This window comes from Nyctereutes procyonoides, unplaced genomic scaffold (assembly GCF_905146905.1).
Source record: "Nyctereutes procyonoides isolate TBG_1078 unplaced genomic scaffold, NYPRO_anot_genome, whole genome shotgun sequence".
Taxonomy (NCBI): Eukaryota; Metazoa; Chordata; class Mammalia; order Carnivora; family Canidae; genus Nyctereutes; species Nyctereutes procyonoides.
In genome coordinates, this window is record NW_026575120.1 from 5,708,806 (window position 1) to 5,728,251 (window position 19,446).

General features: G+C 43.4%; 2 protein-coding genes across 2 annotated transcripts; both read right to left on the reverse strand.

Annotated features, from left to right (window-relative positions):
- Positions 1-1,449: 1,449 nt before the first annotated feature.
- On the reverse strand, positions 1,450-13,235 carry LOC129516105 (low-density lipoprotein receptor-related protein 5-like). Its single transcript, XM_055335451.1, has 11 exons — positions 13,199-13,235; positions 12,957-13,140; positions 11,830-12,031; positions 11,579-11,743; positions 11,201-11,401; positions 9,663-10,212; positions 9,113-9,241; positions 7,892-8,002; positions 6,019-6,255; positions 3,630-4,107; positions 1,450-2,244 (listed from the first exon to the last, which is right to left on the reverse strand). Exons 1-11 carry the CDS (start codon positions 13,233-13,235, stop codon positions 2,097-2,099), a joined length of 2,442 nt encoding a protein of 813 aa, XP_055191426.1. The 3' UTR covers positions 1,450-2,096.
- Positions 13,236-13,522: 287 nt separating this feature from the next.
- On the reverse strand, positions 13,523-18,609 carry LOC129516106 (prolow-density lipoprotein receptor-related protein 1-like). Its single transcript, XM_055335452.1, has 7 exons — positions 18,558-18,609; positions 17,160-17,398; positions 16,448-16,573; positions 15,963-16,092; positions 15,552-15,742; positions 14,574-14,760; positions 13,523-14,008 (listed from the first exon to the last, which is right to left on the reverse strand). The coding sequence occupies exons 1-7, from the start codon at positions 18,607-18,609 to the stop codon at positions 13,752-13,754; spliced, it is 1,182 nt and encodes a 393-aa protein (XP_055191427.1). The 3' UTR covers positions 13,523-13,751.
- Positions 18,610-19,446: the final 837 nt, after the last annotated feature.

Genomic DNA, 19,446 nt, shown 5'->3' on the forward strand with positions numbered 1-19,446 from the left:
CAAGTCAAGTCTCGATTATAATTTGGACTAGGGTTCTCAGCCTCTGGTACTAGGCTCTAAGCAGTGCACAGGCATTTTTGTATTTTCGTGCGATGCTCTATTGACCTGATGTGTGTTCTGTTAATCCTCTTGTTATCATTGGGGAAATAGTTTTGTGATTAAGTGTTCTGCCGAAGGTTGCTGCTGAATTTTAGACAACACTCCTGTTACCTGTGTTCCATCACAGATTTAGTGCCCTTGGTCCTTATGTAAGGGTAAAGGAAGATGTATTCTGTAGGGTCAAAGGGAGTCTGGGATCTAAGTAGTATCTGCATGTTTCCCCAGCAGGCAAGAGCTCTTTGGGATGAACCCCAGTCCACACTTGTAACTCTGTGTTGAGGCCCCCAGCGTCTACCCACTTTACTTTACAGATGTAGAAACGCAGACATGTGGTTTAAGACTTGAAGTAGATTGACCTATACAGTTGATCCTTGGGCAAACAGGGGTTGGGGCGCCCACCCACTGCAGTAGAAAATCCACATATAACTTGACTCCCTCCAAACTTAACAGCCTACTATTGCCCAGAAGCCTTACCTGTAACAGTCTGTTAACACATATTTTGCATGCTATACGTATTATGTGCTGTATTCTGACCATAAAGTAAGCTAGAGGCAAGAAAATATTACCAAGAAAATCATGAGAGAATACATTCACAGTATTGTGTGTACTGCTTGAAAAAAACCTGCATATAAGTGGATCTGTGCAGTTCAAACCTGTGTTGTTCGAGGGTCAACTGTTCTTAGCTTTAGAATCAAATGAGAGCATAAGAAAAACACCATTTTTATAGATTTTCTACAAAAGTGACTACTTTTGCAGTAGTTTTGACTACTTTGCAGTAAAATGTATCTGAGAGGGAGTGATAAAGAATACTGGAATACTAAAAAAAAAAAAAATACTGGAATACTTGTTACATGGCAGAAATGTGACCTATACCTAAAAGGTAAAGATTTAAGAGCGATCTTTCTCTTTTGTAAGATGGAGAAGCCCATTCAGAGCAGAAGCCCGTTCAGAGCAATTAAATACACCTCAGAGTAAGTGACAAAGCCAAGATTCAAGCCCAGAACCTCAGACTAGCACTGGGCCAGGCACGCTGGGATCAGAAAGTTTCTGTAGCTAAACCAGAACCTGAATCACATGGAGCTTGTCCTGAAACCTGACTCCACCTGCAAATATTCAGTCTTCCAACACCTACTACCAAAACCAGATGACCTCTGCCAATTTCAAAAGCAGTTATTTTAATAAGTTACCATTTACAGTTACCACTTACAGTTACAGTAAGTTACAGATGTTAAGACAGTACACAATGCAACGTATAAACAATTTTTATTGAGATGTTTCAGCTCTCTTTTTATCATAAGGTTAGTCGGTTTGTAAAGAAGTTAACAGTTCCTGTAGGAAAAGAGACTCGAAATCAGAGAATATACACTAACATAGTTGTTTTTTTTCTAAGATTTTATTTTTTAAGTAACCTCTACACCCAACGTGGGGCACGAACTCACAACCCTGAGATCAAGAGTCACATGCTCCAGTGACTGAGCCAGCCAGGTGCCCCTTGATATAGATATAGATATGTTTTAAAATATTTATTTGTTTATTCTTTTTTTTATGTAAGCTCTATGTTCAGTGTGGGCCTTGAAGTTATTAGGCCCTGAGATCAGGAATCATATGCTTTACTGACTGAGCCAGGTAGCCCTGAATACACACTACGTTAAAACAAAACACAGAGGTAGTTGAGTGAAGGGGAGATTAGGAGAGATCACAGGGGGGGCATAATTTTAGGGGTAACTCCAACTAACTCTAATAACATCCCACCCTACCATGGAACTGAGCCCCTTGTGGAAGTTCACCAAAATCTGAATGTCTTGATCACTACTTCATGCACATTTCACTTTGGTTGGAACTAGAGACTGAATGGAGACTAAAGATAAACAAGTTACTGAACATTAGTTTAAAACACATAATAGCATCATTCACCCAACACAAAAAGCTCTGTGAGTTAACACTGCCTACTGTCACCCAGCTCAGACTTTTCAGAAGGGGCATTCTTTGGCTGTATCTCACAATCTGTTCTCCTCAAAGACCCTTCCCAGGCATACCTGCTCATCATAGGCTTCATTGACAAAAGTCTCACTATTCATTAGATTCTCCTCTTCTTGGCCATTTTCTTCACGGGGGGTCAAATTTCTCGATGCCGCTGCACGATTTCTAAGAATCAAAGAAACAAGAGTCAAAAGAGTTGTTCCTTGAGGCTGACGCTGGGATGGGTCTATACTTAGAAAGGGCCAACTCATCTCCTATCAAAGGCCATTGCTATGGGAATTGTGTTCTGTCTTTTGGATGAATCAAATGACCTAGAATGGGTGACACCGGAGTCAATTATGATTTGTTACTAGGCATTCACTTAACCTCTGAAGTAATACATCTTTTCAACTGGGGGACACTATTAATTGGTGTCAAGGAGAACGGAATTCAAGGACAAGTTAGTGGTGATTGGATGCCGGTGAGCTGAGGAAGTCCATCTTAACGTTAGTAAACCTATTGACCAGTGCTCGTTGGCTTGGGCCAAGCTACACCATTTCTCCCGGGCTTTTCTTCAGTCTGTGAGTGCTGGCTTGATAGAGATTAACTTTTAAAACTTTCCTTCTCTATTTCTTGGTACATAGGCTGCCTACTGGCCCTCCCCCAGCACAGAGTGGACGGACCCTCCCCAGCATGCGTGACCTAGTCAGTGTCCTCAGTTACTGTCACTTCCTGTACTAAAGCCGATTTTGTCATCATCCCTACTCTAAGCCAACATTTTGCTATTTTTGTGTGTTTCTTTATATTCTCTTGCTCTTAGGCAAAACAATGTGCTTTCTTTAAATCTTCCCTGAGTGTATTTCACCTCCTGCTATGGGCTGAGTTATATCCCCTCCAAGTCAGTATGTTGAAATCCTAATTCCCAGTATCTCAGAGTGTAACCATCTTTGAAGACAGTCTTTAAAGAGGTATTTATGTTCAAATGAGCTCGTCAATCTGGGCCCCAATCCAACAGGACTGCTGTCCTTATAAGAAGAGATGAGGACATAGACATGAACAGAGGGAAGACCAGTGAAGACACAGGGAGGTAAGTCTGCATCTATAATTCAAAGAGACACCAATCCCACAAACACACTAATCTCAGTCTTGCAGCCTCCAGAACTAAGAAAACGAAATCTGTTATTTAAGACACCCAGTCTGTGGTATTCGTTGTAGCAGCCCTGGCAAACTAACATGCCTCTGAGTTTTTCCTGCAGTTCTTGGCATGAACTTGGCCTCAATGGTAAAGAATCTCATCACTTCACCCCTGAGATTGTGCCACTGGTTGCTGCCAAGGCAGCTCTCACCTGCGCAAATGCCTCCTATCCCTTACAATATCGTGTGCCCCCAGGTCTCAAAGAGGTGACCTCTGTTGTCCCTCCAGGTCATCCAACAAGTAAGCAGGCTGCTTATTCACCTAGATCCTTCCCTGGAGGGCAAGTTCCTAGGGTAGAGGAATAACTCCAACCCCACTAATCCTATAAGCCTTCTTTGGAATGGACTCTACCATGAGGACATTAAGAGCTGCTCACCTTTTTAATTTGTGTGCTCTTCTGAAATAGACAAATGCTCCCAGAGCTACTAGAACAACTGATAAGACAACGGTTAAGCTGAGGGCGATGTAGCCAGGTGCAGGTCCACGTGCTGGCTCTTCACAGAACTCTCCACTGTATCCCATCAGGCAGCGGCACTTTCTCAGCCCTCGTAGGAGGGTACAGATTCCCCTCCCATTACAGAAATCCGTGCTACAGGGCAGATGTTTTGCCTTCTGTGGGTCCTTGGGCTGAACAAGCTCGCCTTTTTCCTTGGTTTCGGAGATCTTGCTTTCTCTAGCAGAAATTGGAGGGATTAGTGTTTTCCCAACAGGATAATTCACCCCTTCTAGACTCGGATATCTGGCCTTGGTGGGCTTTGTAGCTCGGAGAGGTAGAGAGGCTTCTGGAGTCAACCTTTTTCCAGCCTCTGCATTTTTAGATGTTGGTGTTGAATGGGTTTTATCTGGATAGATACCTACAAAAACAGATATGGGTATATCCCCGTATTTGTCAGTTAAATGATTTCAGAAGAACAAGAATTCTAGAAGACTCATCTTCTAGATGAGTTTGAATTTATGAAATCATCAAATCATTACCATTACCTTTTGGCTGACCAAAAAACTATTAAAAACATGTAAAAAGCTGCGTATTCTAAAGCACTTAAAATGTTTGGTTTCAGGACCAGTCTATCATACCAATCTATAATCTATTTTTAAATGATGGTATGCCCAGGTTTAGCCATGGCACATTCCCTCAGTTACAAAAATATTTTATTCTATAAACAACAGTATGGTAGATCTAAGTGGTAAATAATCAGAAAGATTTTTAAGATGTAAGTTTATCTGTAAATACGAATTTGTGTGTGTGTGTGTGTGTGTGTGTGTGTCCAAGTAAAGTGATGGTTTAGCAAGATCTACAAGCTGTAAATCTTAGACCAGATTTGGTAGCAGTAGTGGGTAGGAGGGTGCTTCTAACCAACAACCTGTAAGTTCAGTTTGCCTGTAAGACATTTCACCCTACCCTCCATCATTGTTGGCACAAGCATCATTCTGTATATAAATACTAAAGACCAAACTACCATGACTGAGGGGAGGAAAGGTAGCCATGTTAGCAATAAAACCACCTACTGCCTCTGCCTCTGCCTCAGGTTGGTGTTACAGGAGTGTTTCCACTCCTGGGCAGTTTAAGGTCCCTGACAAGTGGGTATTTCCAGAGGAAGCCAGACTAGCTTTTCATACCCAGTACCACCCCCTCCAAAAAAGTTTCACGTACAAGCCAGGGAGAAATACTTATTGAGAAGTAGAGCCAACTCTTGGTCATCAGGATGGGAGAACCAGTGACGATCGGTTAGGCTTCTGGTTTAATTCTAACACGAGATGCTGAAGGTGACACATTTCTTGCTCACTGACCTGCCTCCTACAGTCACTGTAACATGAGGTTTTTGAGAAAACATCCTCATCCATGAGAACATAGAATCAACCATGGGGAATCAAAATCTATTAACTTTCCTATTTAAGATTATGTCATTTGGGGTAACAAGTGGCATTCCAACTCATCAGCTTTGAGGATGATAAGGATTTAAATTCAGAAATTGATAAGAACTCTTCACTGTTAAGATGCCTTTCCCACTTTGTTTTCTTAATAGTTACAAGCTTCAGTGCTGAGCTCACCATTTCTTCAGCTCTACAGCTTCCACGACTTGGATACCACTAGAGCCAAAGCTGTAGGATGTGAAGATGGTGACTGATATCCCCATTGCTCAGCTGACTCACCATGAAAACAGCTTTCCATGAAGGCAGGATTGGCAGCAGCATCTCTGTAACCACTAGCTCCCAGCTAGCATTTAAGAAGTAACCTGACAGTGGTATACACTAACATGGCAGCTTTATTCACACGCTCTTGGATTCCTCAACTCTTTGAGGGAGAAAGTACTATTTCCACATTTAAAAAGGGGAACCAAACCAACACAGGTTAAATCATTTACCCAACCTCTTCCTCCTGGCTCTGCTCACTGTGTGGTCAGTTTAAAGAGACAGAATCAAATCTAGGTTAAATGAGTGCTCTTCCAGAAAACATACAAACTCTTTGGAGCCCTTTGGAGCTATCGTATGGCCTATTCTAAAACTGAATCAGAGGACACGTTAGCTTTCCAGAAGATGTGCACATAATCTATACCCAATTGCCCATAGTTAGAAGTTTTATACTGTTCAGTTTAAAAGTGCCAGCAATAACAAAGCAATGATTTGGAGGATAAAAGCATGAGGAATACTATAGAATTAGATATTAAGAATCAGATTGAGATATTAATTAAGAACTATTTTATTAAATATTCGAAGTATGTCATGTACAGTGATGAACAGTAGGGTCTTGGATAGGAGTTACTCACAGCTCATCTCATCAGATCCATCCGGACAGTCAGCATGACCATCACAAACTTGCTCCATGGAAATGCATTTCTGACCATCCTTACAGGACTGGGACAGCTCAGAGCACAGGACAGCTTCAACACATTTGCTTACGTTAGCCAAGGAGTACCCACTGGGGCATTTACAAGTCAGTCCTTCAGGGTTTGGTAAACACATATGGCTGCAGCCACCATTGTCTTTCGAGCAACTGTTACTACCTGTGGATTCCCCCCACCAAAAACAAAAACAAAAACCACACACATTGATTTAGATGGTTTCAGAAGGATCTTCTGCAGACATTCTACAAACAGACTATCAGAGTTACGGGACCTAGATTTTTTTTTTTCCCAGTGTGGATGGCTTTTCAGTTTAACTCCCTTTAGTCAACCAGGCACCAAGTGATTAGTGACTTTTCTTCATGGGTAAGGATGGCTTTGGAAGGCTAGGCATTCAGACAAGGGACCAGTTTCATAAAAATTGAGCTGAACTCTGGCTCATCCAAGACTCCATTGGGAGTTCTCCTTTCCCCGTGGTGTAAGCCAAGCACCCAACATCAAAACTAGAAGGGCCTCAGAAATAAAGCTCTCTTTTGATGAAAATATGAAGGCTGTGGTATCTATTATCCCTATGGACTGAGTAGGAGGTCAGCCACTGATAGCTAACCATGGTTCTGTAAGGCTTCGATCTCAAGCTTTACCTTTTAGTAAGGTTTTATTTTGAGATATTCCAGCAATTGTGGAATAGCTATCTATATACCATAGATAAACCTTCTCAGGAGACCCTCCTTCTACTTCTCAGAACCAAGCCACAGATTATCATCACATGGGTGATCACTAGTCACACTGAAGAATTCTAAAAAGGTTCTCTCATGGGATGCCTGGGTGGCTCAGCGGTCGAGCATCTGCTTTTGGCTCAGGGCATAATCCCAGAATCCTAGGATTGAGTCTCACATCAGGCTTCCTGCTTGGAGCCTGCTTCTTCCTCTGCCTATGTCTCTGCCTCTCTCTCTCTCTCTCTCTCTCTCTCTCTCTCTCTCTCTGGTGTGTATGTCTTTCATGAAAAAATAAAATCTTAAAAATAAATAAAATAAAATAAAATAAAATAAAATAAAATAAAATAAAATAAAATAAAATAAAATAAAATAAAAAGATTCTCTCCACAAAGCCAAGACTTCAGAAGTTTAAGCACAACTAACACTTGCTTATAAAGTTCAGCTTTCCAAAATAAAGCAATGGAGTAGCATTCACATAAGATCGATATATTCAATATAAATAGGGCTAAGACCAAGATGCTCAACATGCATGGCAGTGGTAGATATGCTTAATTATTTGAACTCACATTGTTGGTGTTTATGTCAACTAGGAAAAGACTTTCTCTCTTTCTACTTTAACCAAATCCATCATCACTCTACTCAAACACTGGAGCAAAACACACGGGCACTCCCAAGTTGGTATTTCAAGGATTAGTTAACAACACAAGTAGATGTAAGTGATGATAAGTAGAATAAAGGCTAGTTCCACTGCAGAGCTAAAAGATGATTTCGATTATACCACAGTTGTAATTGTGTCTACAAAAGAAATTAAAATAGGGTCCAAGTATACCAAAACCCCATACAATATATTTACCACTCTTTTGTCTCCTAGAAAAGTTATAGGACTAGTTATATACCAGAACTATGATATATATAATTGCATAAAGACAAGAGAGTTATGTAGATCTGTAAGAATTTGCCAGAGAAATATTTTACCAGGAAAAACAAACCAATTTCAAGGGGATATTGCAGGATAGGGAATCCCTTTCATGGGGAAATTCAGCAGGCTTCAGTGTTGTCATATTCATTGAAAAGTAGCTTACCCTGTTGACTAAGTCTACTATAAACTTTTAAGTCCACAATCTTCTGGTCTATTTGGAACCACTGGTTTTCTGAAAGTTCTGTCCTGCTATACCAAACCTTAATGGTTTGGGCTGAAACAAAAACCAGTAAATGATCATTAAGACAAGCAAAATTTAAATTTTTAAGAAAAGCAAATTTTAAGATAACTTCCTGTGCAAAGAAAATTGCTCAGTATGAAAACTGTCACCCATCTGCATAAATTCCAGTTGAATATCAGGAGCTTTATAGAAAGGACATGCTTTTTTTTAAGTCTTTTTTTTTTTTTCTGAGAAGAAATTTCAAGACAAATAAAAGTAGTTCTATGCCTTCCTCCAAAATAAAGTCAGGCATAAATTATGTTGAGCACATTCATATATGTCCAGATATACAAGGATAGATAATTAGGATATGAGACACTTAGATATAGTCCATGCAAATGATGGGTAGTTATTTTAAACATTGTTCTATAATATATCTGAAAATGGCTTTTTGCAGTAAGTGTTACCGGGGATCTTAAAACAGATAGCAAAGGTCTTACCACATACCAAATAAATTAGCATCTCTGTTGGTAGGATCTGACAACCTGTTTTTGCAATTGTGATGTGGCCAGCCCAACTGGTCAATGGACCAACATTTGAAAATATTAAAGAGACAGATTTTAAATAGCATTTTCCAGTTTTACCAATTCTAGACTCTAGCCAGAAACAGCATACTGGAATACTGTAGCTTAGGAAAATCTCTTTAAAACTAGAAATACCCTGTAAGTACAGAATATTGTGTAATTCACCTGGTACTTTCATGTGTATGGAGCCAAGTGAGACAGGTACTGCCCTCATTTTATAGGTAAGGTGTTATAGCTACTAACCGACAGAGCAATTATACTACTTGGTTCCAATTCCTGGCCCAATTCTCTCTGGACTATATCACACTGTCCTCTAAAGCAAAGAGCCTCAGATGAAAGCCAGAAATCTCAGGCAGAACAGGACTAAGCATATTTATATATAAAGAATAACCAAATAAGTAAAATCTTCCCCAAGTCATAGATTTCCTGTTACACATACATGCTAGATTAGGGAAGTTGTTTAATTATTCTTCCAGAAGAAAGACTCTGCCAAAGATCAGTGGTAGGCATTAGTAGATTCACTTTAGAGACACACAAGTAAATTCAGATCACAAAGACAATCATGTTGAATAAGACCTACCATCATCATCCATTGTCGTCCAGAACATCATGCCTTGGCCAAATGTAAAGAGGTTAAGGCCCTCAATTCCTCTGCGGTCTACTCTGTATCTAGAGCCATCTTGTTGAATGCTCTCTATGAGTCCTCTCCCTAGAAAGAGAGGCTCAGTTAATTTCACTTGGCCTAAACAGCTCTACTCCATCCTGTAGATGTATTGCTCTTTGTGTATTGTCTGCCAACCCCCTCCAGTAGGACATTGTGTAGCACACATTTTCTGAAGGACTGTTCTTCATTCACTCTAACAGTGATACACCAAGATTTGCTCATGCCCATTTGTTAAGTTCTTGATTTTATTCCTTCACAAAGGACAACAGATGACTCTGTGGGCTATTCCATTCTACTCAGAATGGTGAATCATTGTGTTTGTTTGGCAGGTGGTGCAGAATATGTAAACTCAGAACTAAAAGCTATTTGAAGTCACGGCTAAAGACCAGAAAGCAGAACATCTGTATTTCACTGGGGGCCAAAGTCCTTCAGACTCACGTTTATGGTATAGGTTATAATTGCTTACCAGTATCAGCCCAGTAAACTCGGGTTCCCGAATCTGAAAAAGTCAGGCCCTCAGGGACCTGGGATCTCTGCCACAGCACCTTCCTTCTGCTGCCGTCCATGGAGGCACATTCAATGCTGGACCCACGCCTACTATCATCCTGGGAACCCAGGTCCACAAAGCACATGACTGCAGAGGGTGGATGGAGCACAACTGAGGTGGGGTGGTAGAGATTTTCACTGAACAGGACAGTGGGATATTGGCCTTTCGAGGAAGCAACATTGATGTGAGGATTCTCACTGTCAATCCAATATATGTTTCCACTCAACCAGTCCACCGCGAGGTCAATCACTGTTCCCTCCACAGATAAGATTTTCCTCCAAGAGAGACTTCCAGATTCTTTGAGCCTCAGGAGCCTGATATCACCAGTACCCAACTCTGAAAGGTAGAGAGCCTTTTCCTGGACTATGTAGTCCAGGGATGCAAGCTGGTTCACATTGGTAAAAGGAAGTATCCTATGTTCTGGTAAAGTTGGTTGTCCTAGTAAAGTTTCTAGATTTTTCAGATAAATCTATGGGAAAAAAATTAGGTGGATGGCACCAGCTGAATCTAGTGTCATCCCACAACTTGATTTTGCATTAACGTTAAAATACTTAGAATATATGAAAATCTGAATTTATCATCTAAAAATAGCAGTTATTTCTCTCCCTTTCTGGAGCTTTAATTACTTAAATGTCCTTGGAGCCACATGTCTTCAAGATGGACTCCTTTGTTAAACGCCTCCCCCCTTTATTTTGTAAATGTCTGAGCTATAATTGACATATAACATTTGTGTAAGTTTCAGGCATACATGTGTTGATTTGATACATTTATTCATGAAACGCCCTCCCCTTTCAATGAGACTCTACTATGAACATCTTACTGAACCTGAAGCCAATCCTCCACCCCAACATTTGTCATTTTAAAGTGCCCAAGGTGACAAATTCCTTATATGGTAGAAGTTAGAAGTGACTTGTTTGTTAGTATCTTCTATGACTTAAGAAAAATTCCCTCATAAAATGTACACCTGCTGCCCAGGTTAGAACCCTGCCGAGTTGCTTGTATTCAGAATTACTCTATATCATCAGGGAGATGCTTGGACAACTACCCCAGGTGAGCCATACTCTCAGACCCCTAACCTGTGCTCTGACATACCAGTTCTCAAGGAGTGGTTTTCAATTCATAGTCACTTTATTTTGGTCATGCTAGCTCCCAGCACACATGAATACTAAAATTTAAGTTATATTTGAAGGCTATTCTAAAGTGGGAGGGGAAGGGAAAGGGGCAGGAGACATCTGGCTGGCTTGGTCAGTAGAGCATGCAACTCTTGATCTTGGGGTCATGAGTTTGAGCCCCATGTTGGATGTAGAGATTACTTAAAACATAATTTTTTTAAAAAAAGATTATTCCAAAGGCCAGGGCCCCTACTATGTATGGCTGTGCCTGGAGGGTTGGAATTACTCAGTCTGAAATAGACACAGCCCAGGCACAGACATGTGGGTAAGGCTGTGGAGCAGTACCTGCATGACACCTGTGGGCAATGCGAGGAACAGAAACGCAGACTCCTCGAGCGGAACACAGGTGATGCCATCATCTGCAAGCAGGAGTCCCACTGGGCAGTGACAGCTTCCCTTGGATCGTGGGCTCAGAAGGCACAAGTGAGAACAGCCAGTGTCCAGACAAGGATTAGGAGACTTGGGCTGGAGCACTTCGTGCATTATCTGGAAGAGAGGTGCTGGATGTTACTATGCACTATTGAATCCTTATGAATAGCAAATGAATACGTCTTGCTTTTTAATCACAATAGAAAGATGTCACTAGAGTTTGTACTTGGGAAGCTTGTACACGTAGCCTTTTTGGGAGAATTAGGGGGATATTTTGAAGAGTACACCATAGACCTTGAGTCCATAAGGCTGTTGGGAACGCTTGATGAGGACAGCCCTGTTCTTGCCTGTCGTCTTCTTCATGCGCTGTACTGCTCTCATCTTCATATCGGACCAGAAGACTTCATCTTCAAACACAGTGACCGAAAAGGGGTTCTTGATCTGTGTTAGCTGCAATATCTAAAATGGGGATGATGAGGTTTCTGGAATGAACTTTATACAAGGCAGAAGACATTGCATACAGCCTAAGACTAAAGAATACTTACATGGATACCAGTACCATCTAGATTAGCAGAGCCAATACAGTGAAATTTGTAATCAGACCAGAATATCTTCTGACTCAACTGGTCAAGAGTTACGCTGGTTGGCTGGCCAAGACTTTGACTGATGAGTATTTTTCTGCCACTACCATCCATCCCAGCTTGTGCTATTTGAGGTTCTCCTCCGATTTCAGACCAGTACATTAGCCTGTGTGGATAAAACTCAGCTTTGAAGTTATTACTTTGCAGAAAATATCCATTCATTCCTTAAAACACTAATCTAGACCCATTATTTTTTCCCCTCATGCTTGGTCTATTCCTTAAGTGAAATTGTGAAGTAAAGGAAAGTTACCCTTGAAATTTTATGGTGCTTGTTTAGCCATCACTTGGGGATAAAATATCACGACAGTTATACAAGCAGCCAAGGAATACATTAGTTCCTGGACCTGGAAAATAACCAGAGAACCTGCCAGTCTCTCCTGGGCTAGAAAGCAGGCTAGTTCTATGGGAAGATGTGTGACTTGATCTTAATCTTGGTCACAGTCAAAGCCATTAGATGCCTCAGAACTATTGCTAATTTCCTGAGGACCATGTCACAGATTCCTGGATAGAGATATTGAAAAGGTAAGAAAAGTAGAATAGAGGGTACCCAATCTGGGTGACCTCTGGGTCCTAAGTTTTACCCTATCTTGTTCTTACATTTGATACAAAAATGGCCATCCCAATGAGGGCTTGCCTCTGACGGCTAGGCATCATTGTCTCTAAGTTCCTGGCCTTTTCAGAGAAATGACTTTGGATGGAAGAACCTAGATTCAACACCAACACAATTATTTCCTCCGCTACTACCAAGCACATTAGTGTAAATTAAGCACTATCGGGGTCCCTGGGTAGCTTAGTCAGTTAAGCATCTTGATTTCAGCTCAGGTCATGATCCCCAGGTCCTGAGATCGAGCCCTCCATCTGGCTTATCAGAAGCTTTTAAGATTACTATACATATGGCTGACCCACATCACCATAAGATCTAAAGTCAAATCAGGTTAAGCTTTTTACTCATTCTCTGTTGAATGAACACAAAACTAAAGAGCAATAACAAACTTAAAGGGCTTGGCTGGCATTCTGACCACTGGACTCACCCATTTAGGGGATCTAAAGCCAAAGACTGTGGTTGAGTCAAGTCCTTATCCAGGACAATTGTATGTTCAGATTTCCCTCTCCAAACGGCAGTCAGCTGAATTGCCAAAATCTGGCCAGCCGTCCCATCCACCCAGTAGAGATTCCTCCCAATCCAGTCGACCACTATACAGTCTGACTTTATCCCTGAAGAGAGAGAGGAAACCATTCAACATGGGAGTCTAGGTTAAATGATGGCTTTTACTAGGTTTTAGCTCATAGGCATCAGACTTGAATTCCATGTTAGTTCATTTTACAACTGGTAGATGCATCTCCATCAGAGCAGACTTTATATTTCTCCAAGGTTCTATTTGTAGAGGAAGATGGCCATTAGAAATAATGGACAGTGGCTGACAGTTTGGCCAACTCACGTGGTCTACTGAGGTGTCAATGCAGTTTTCCATTTCTAGCCAACTAGCAGGCCTTTGTCCCTTTTAGTTAAAAAGATTTAATGAGGGATGCCTGGATGGCTCAGTGGTTGAGAGTTTGCCTTTGGTTCAGGTCGTGATCCTGGGGTCCTGGGATCGAGTCCTGCATCAGGCTCCCTGCAAGGAGTCTGTTTCCCCCTCTGCCTATGTCTCTGCCTCTTTCTGTGTCTTTCATGAATAAATACATATTTAAAAAAGAAAGAAAGAAAAGAAATTCACATTTCTCTATTAGTGGAAGGCCAGTTAAAACAAAAATTAATTTAAAAAAGGGAAGATTTAATTAAATCAATGTTTAGGATGTTAATGGCCATTTTTCATGCTATGTGTAATTCATAAGGGCAGGATGAAGCCTGCACAAGGGAACATACCTTTTACCACGGTCCCTGTCCTCCTTGTGTCCATACTTATCCATTTAATACTTTCTGCACTAAGATCCGTCCAGAAGACTTTCTGTCCCACTAAGTCGTAGTCAATAGAGAAAATCATCACATTCTTGTCTACAGTTGCCAGAACATCCTCCTTCAAGCTCCTCAAGCCATAGAGGAGTAGGTTGGACTGAACTGCCACGAGCAGGATTGGTTCAATACCTGGCAAATAATAACTTCTTTCAGCATGGCCTTACGAAATGTGAAGGCTGCTGAACTTCACTCCGGCTAAGGATTTAGAGAACAAAGGTGTCTCTGCATTCTCACTGCCAGGGCTGGGACACCAGCTGGCTGGTATCTGAGTAGTTCTCTCCTCCATGTGATGCTTGAGCTAATACCCATAGTTTAAAGATGTTTAGAATAAACACATGATTAGCATAAATTGAAAAGAATTCTAAGTATTTGGCATAAGTAGGCAGGAGAGAAGTGCTTGTCAAGACTATTGACACTTATCCCAATTTAGGTAAGGACCAGAGTTATGCTTCTGTTGTAATGATGGCTTATCTGCATAATCCTTCAGATTTAAATTCAATCCGAACTGCTGCACATAAAAAGGGGATTTGGAGAATGTGCTAGGCTTGCTCCGCAGATGCAGACAGCAGACTAAAAGCAGGCAGGAGCATTTAAGACTTGAGAAAGAAGGTTTACATTTGTATTCCTGGGAAATTTAGGACCTCAAAGTTCCTGACCCAGGGTTTAGGAGAAAGACATCCTGGCACCAGCCTACCTGTTGCTTTACAGGTGTGACCATCAGGCTCCAGTGAATAGCCAGGTTGACAGGTGCAGCTGTAGGAGCCCTGGGTATTGACACAGGTCTGACTGCAAGGTTGTCCTCCCGACTTCTGGCACTCATCCACATCCTGGCACACTTGGCCACTGCTCTCCAGCTCAAAGCCTCGCTCACAAGCACAGACCTGAATGGGTTTCAAAAGCATTAAGACTTCCTGAAGACACTGATGCCTAACCTTGATGAAAAGGCCTCGCCTTGCTATTAAAAGCACACAGTGGTGCACTCGATTTTAGCAGCTCAAAACAAAAAAGATTCTTAGAACCAATTTCATTTTAAATACAGTCACTCTCTTGGTCTTTTTAACGCTGATGCACCTTACACCCTTGTCACCGCCAACAAAGGGGTGCAACGGGTCCCCTGTGTTAACAGAGGGGTCTGCGTTCAGCCCAGGACACCTAGAATCCCCGCAGAATCAAGAAGAGGCATGGAGACTTAACTGAACCAACTAGAGAGGTTAACCTCCCATAGAGACTTAACCGCCCATAGAGAGGTTATTGTGATCGGACGTCAGAACACCATTTTCTTCTACGTGCCCACCAGAGTCAAGTTCATGATGTTGAGCCAACCAATAATGCTAGGCCAGAACTCGGGCAGTCCTGAGTTTAAGGGCAGGTCACATTCCAGATACATACATGGAAGAGACGTTCATCAAAATGTCTGGCTTAGTCCCAAGTGACCCCCCGAGCTCAGGGTAGCAGAGTTTTTGGAGTCTCGGTGGTAAAGTTCCAGGAGACACGACACAAGGAAGGAACCTGACAGGACTCAGGGGGAGCCAGGAAGGGCCCAGGTGACATCAGAGGGTGGGTCAGGACGGCTCAGCCAGGTAAGACTGTGGGGACAGCCTGCCTGGGGACAGAGACCCTCTCGCTATACCAAGTGCATAGCTGCTGGAGAAGAGTAGCTGAACGAACTCACGGGCCCACGTGGGGACAGGTAGCAGGTGTGGGAACACGGCGCTTGGCTGCATGCTGACGACAATGACGAGCACTTTCCACCTTCATCCGAGCCGTCGGCACAGTCCTCCTTCCCGTCGCATACCAGGCGGAGGTCAAGGCAGCCATGGGAGCGGCACTGGAACTCAGAACTCTGGCACTTCTTGGGGGGACCTAGAGAGGATGACTTTCTACTTTTATAGTCTGCTCCCCCACCCAGCCCCGGCATCCCTCCCCCGCAGCAAGGATGGACAATCAAGACACCTCCATCCTGCTAAGGGAGGTGTCAGGGCCTGCAGGCCTGCACCCAAGCCGGCTCCTCATGCCCAGAGGAAGCAAGCCGCGGAGGCCCCCTGAAGCCCCCCACCCCCTGCGGTGGAGGCCCCGCACTCACACCCAGCCTCGTCACTGCCGTCCCCACAGTCTTTCTGGCCATCACAGCGCCACACATCAGGCACACACCGGTCTCCACCGGCACAGGGCCACTGCCTGGAGCCACAGCGAAGCTCCTCGGGGCCACAGTCCTGAGGAGACAGTGATGCGGTCAGTGACACCTGCACTAGGAGCCCAGGAAGGAGTTCTCGGAGGGAGAACGAGCCTGGCTTACACGACAACGCTTGAGTTCCTTCGGCAGCGAGGGCAGACAAAGCCCCAAAACTCAGAAAAATGTTTGCAGTAGCCAGAGTGTAGGTGAGGAGTTCTAGGTAAATCGAATCTGGAAGTGAAGTGGAAAGAAAAGATCTTATTTTGCCAAATGGGAAGTCTTTACTTAAGAAACATAGATGTAAGAATGTGCTCTAGAAACTTTTCTTAAGAATTCTTTTGCCATTTCAAAACTACCCCAGCATACTAAACGTGATAGCAAACTTTGCACCTCACCTGACTTGGACACTCGGGCTCTGGGGCAGGACCTACTAGAGGAGGGGAGGGGACATCTGTGCCCCTGCCATAGTCCTGAACCTTTAGATGCATTCCTGACCCCTCAGGCACCACGAGGCCCATCTTCTACCCATTTGACAGATGAGGAAGTGGAACATGAGGGAGCAAGTACTTCTGCAAAGTCAAATGCAAGAAGGATTCAAGCCAGGCTGCATCTCCTACAATGTGGCAGTGTCTGTGCGCTTCGTGGTGACAGGTGAGCAGAGCTCTGGGTGGGACATTCAAGCCACAGATATGGGGTGCCTGGGTGGCTCAGTCAGTTAAACATCTGCCTTTGGCTCAGGTCATAGAGCCGCACATCGGGATCCCTGCTCAGTGGGGAGTCTGTTTCTCCCTCTGCCTCTGCCCCTCCCCCAGCTTGTGTGCTCGCTCGCTCTCAAATAAATACATAAGAAAATTTAAAAATAAGCCACAGCCATTAAGACCTAATATGTGCAAACCTAATACGTGCAAACCTACAATAAAAACCTCTTAAACGTTTGTCTTTCAGCAAGAGATCATCTCACTTTGGACACTTTAATATAGTTAAGGGTGGCTTTCTGGGCAGTAGTGATGAGAGCCTTCTCTGCTCTTGTGTTTCTCACATTTTCTACCAGGAAGCACACATTCCAGTTGTGAGGAGAAATCTGTTTTCTGAAGAAGGGTGCACTACCTTCTCGTCAGTCCCATCTTTGCAGTCTAAGTCACGGTCACAGAGCCATGCCGCTGGCACACACTCTCCACTCCTCTGGCACTTCACCTCCCCCGACGGGCACTGCACAGGCCAGGCAACAGGACAGCCTTCTTCGTCCGAGTGGTCTAGGCAGTCTCGGTTCCCATCGCAGCGCTGAGAGTTAGATACACACTGGCCACTCTTGCATCGGAATTCAGGTGCACTGCATTTTGCATGAACTGGAAAATTGGAAAATAAAGCTTTAAGTAAGAACTCAGCTAGATGTGGAAGTGATCTGAAGGCACCTAAAGGGGTCTGAAGACTCCCTGGTCTTCTGCTGTCCCCTGGGAAATGAAACCCCAGCCCTCAAAGGTGGTTTCAGTAGTGTTAGGCCAGAAAAGGCCTACTAAACTAGCCCAGAAAAATCCTGTCTTGGAGAATGAGGGCTGGGGGACAGGCACGGGAGACACATGGAAGGACACTGGATAGGCTAGGGAGCAGGACTCTTCTCCAGGACCTTAATGTCATCCATGAAAAGAGAAAGTCTCTCATGATATCTAACATGTCCTATGTGTTATGTTCTTGGGCTCAGTTCCTACAGATAGAAGTTGCTTGATTTGGCTCAAGAGAAAAGGCTCAGATCTTAGCATAAATACTTACTGAAAAGTAAATTATACCTTGGGTTCCTCCCTCCCTGCCTCTCCTCCTGATATTTTCATAAGCCTGACTGCAATGATGTCATCTGGCTCCCCAGTCCCCTCCGCATTCAAATATATCATGGGACCTCACCCAGACTCTTCTTTTTCCCACTTCAATTCTTCAAATGCTCTCCTCTACCCTGTTCCCACAGTGTGACAAAGGTCCTTTTTTTTTTTTATTTATGATAGTCACACACACACACACACAGAGAGAGAGAGAGAGAGGCAGAGACACAGGCAGAGAGAGAAGCAGGCTCCATGCACTGGGAGCCCGACGTGGGATTCGATCCCGGGTCTCCAGGATTGCGCTCTGGGCCAAAGGCAGGCGCCAAACCGCTGCGCCACCCAGGGATCCCCAAAGGTCCTTGAAACAGGTCATTGGGAAGACCACAGAAAGACTGAGTATCCCATAGGAAAGAGGGCAAAGCAATGACACTCACAGATGAGGATGGCTCCCCACATGAGAAGACCTAGGATCAAAATTAAAATCTTCAACGTGGTAGATTCGAGCTCAAGAAACATTTTGTGAAGAGACTGGTTTTCCACTAATGGGAATCTTGTCACAGAGAGGGAAGTGCTACCCCATGATCTCCAGCATCCCTTCAACTCAGACCCTTCCCTCCTAGTCTGTTAACTTCATGCCAAGTACAGTCCATCTGCATTATTTGCAGATTCATTATTTGCACATTCACCTACTTGCCAAAATTCGTAACCCACACCTCCCCAACAATCCCAAGCTCCCACACTTTCATGGTCATTTGAAGACACGCATACACAAAGCAGCAAAACATATGCGTTGCCTAGCACACGCTTCCAATTGAGATGGAACAAGGTGACACTGCCTTCTCATTTCAGTCCTCACACTGTAAACAAGTGTCCATTCTGCAATCTATTTAGAGCTCTACTTCCCACATTTTTGTACTTTTGGGGGATTCTGATTCTGCTGTTCAAATGGGCCCCCAAGTGTAGTGGAGAAATGCTGTCTGGTGTTCCTAGTACAAGAAGTCTACGAGCTGCCTTATGGAGCAGATACAGGTGTTACATAAGCTTTGTTCGGGCGTGAGTTATGATGCCGTTGGCCGTGTCTTCAGTGTTAATGAGCCAACTTACGTATATCAAGTGGTCTTTAATCAGCCATACACCTAAAACAAGGTTATGTGTTGATTAGCTGACAAATATATTACCATGGAGATTCTCAGAAACCTCACCCTGTATCTTTTTTTTTCTATGAGCAATGATGTGGAAAATGTTAATTCAGCATTGGTGGCAACTTCGTAGAACACAACCTACCACAAATAAGTTGCATGGCACTTACTGCATCCTTGTTCATCTTTCTTGTCCAAACAGTCTGCGTTGCCATCACATAGCCAGATCCTGGGGATACAGCGGGTCTTGTTGTCACAACGTAAAGAACAATCGTCACTAGGCTTCCAGCAGCCCAGCTCATCAGACCCATCCGAGCACTGCTGAGCCCCATCGCAGTGGTATTTCTCCTCAATGCACTGGTTTCCATTCAGACACTGGAAGACCCCTAAAACAGAGAGGGCCAAAGGCTCTCGCCATATTCTCCATCATCCTGAAGGTTTAAA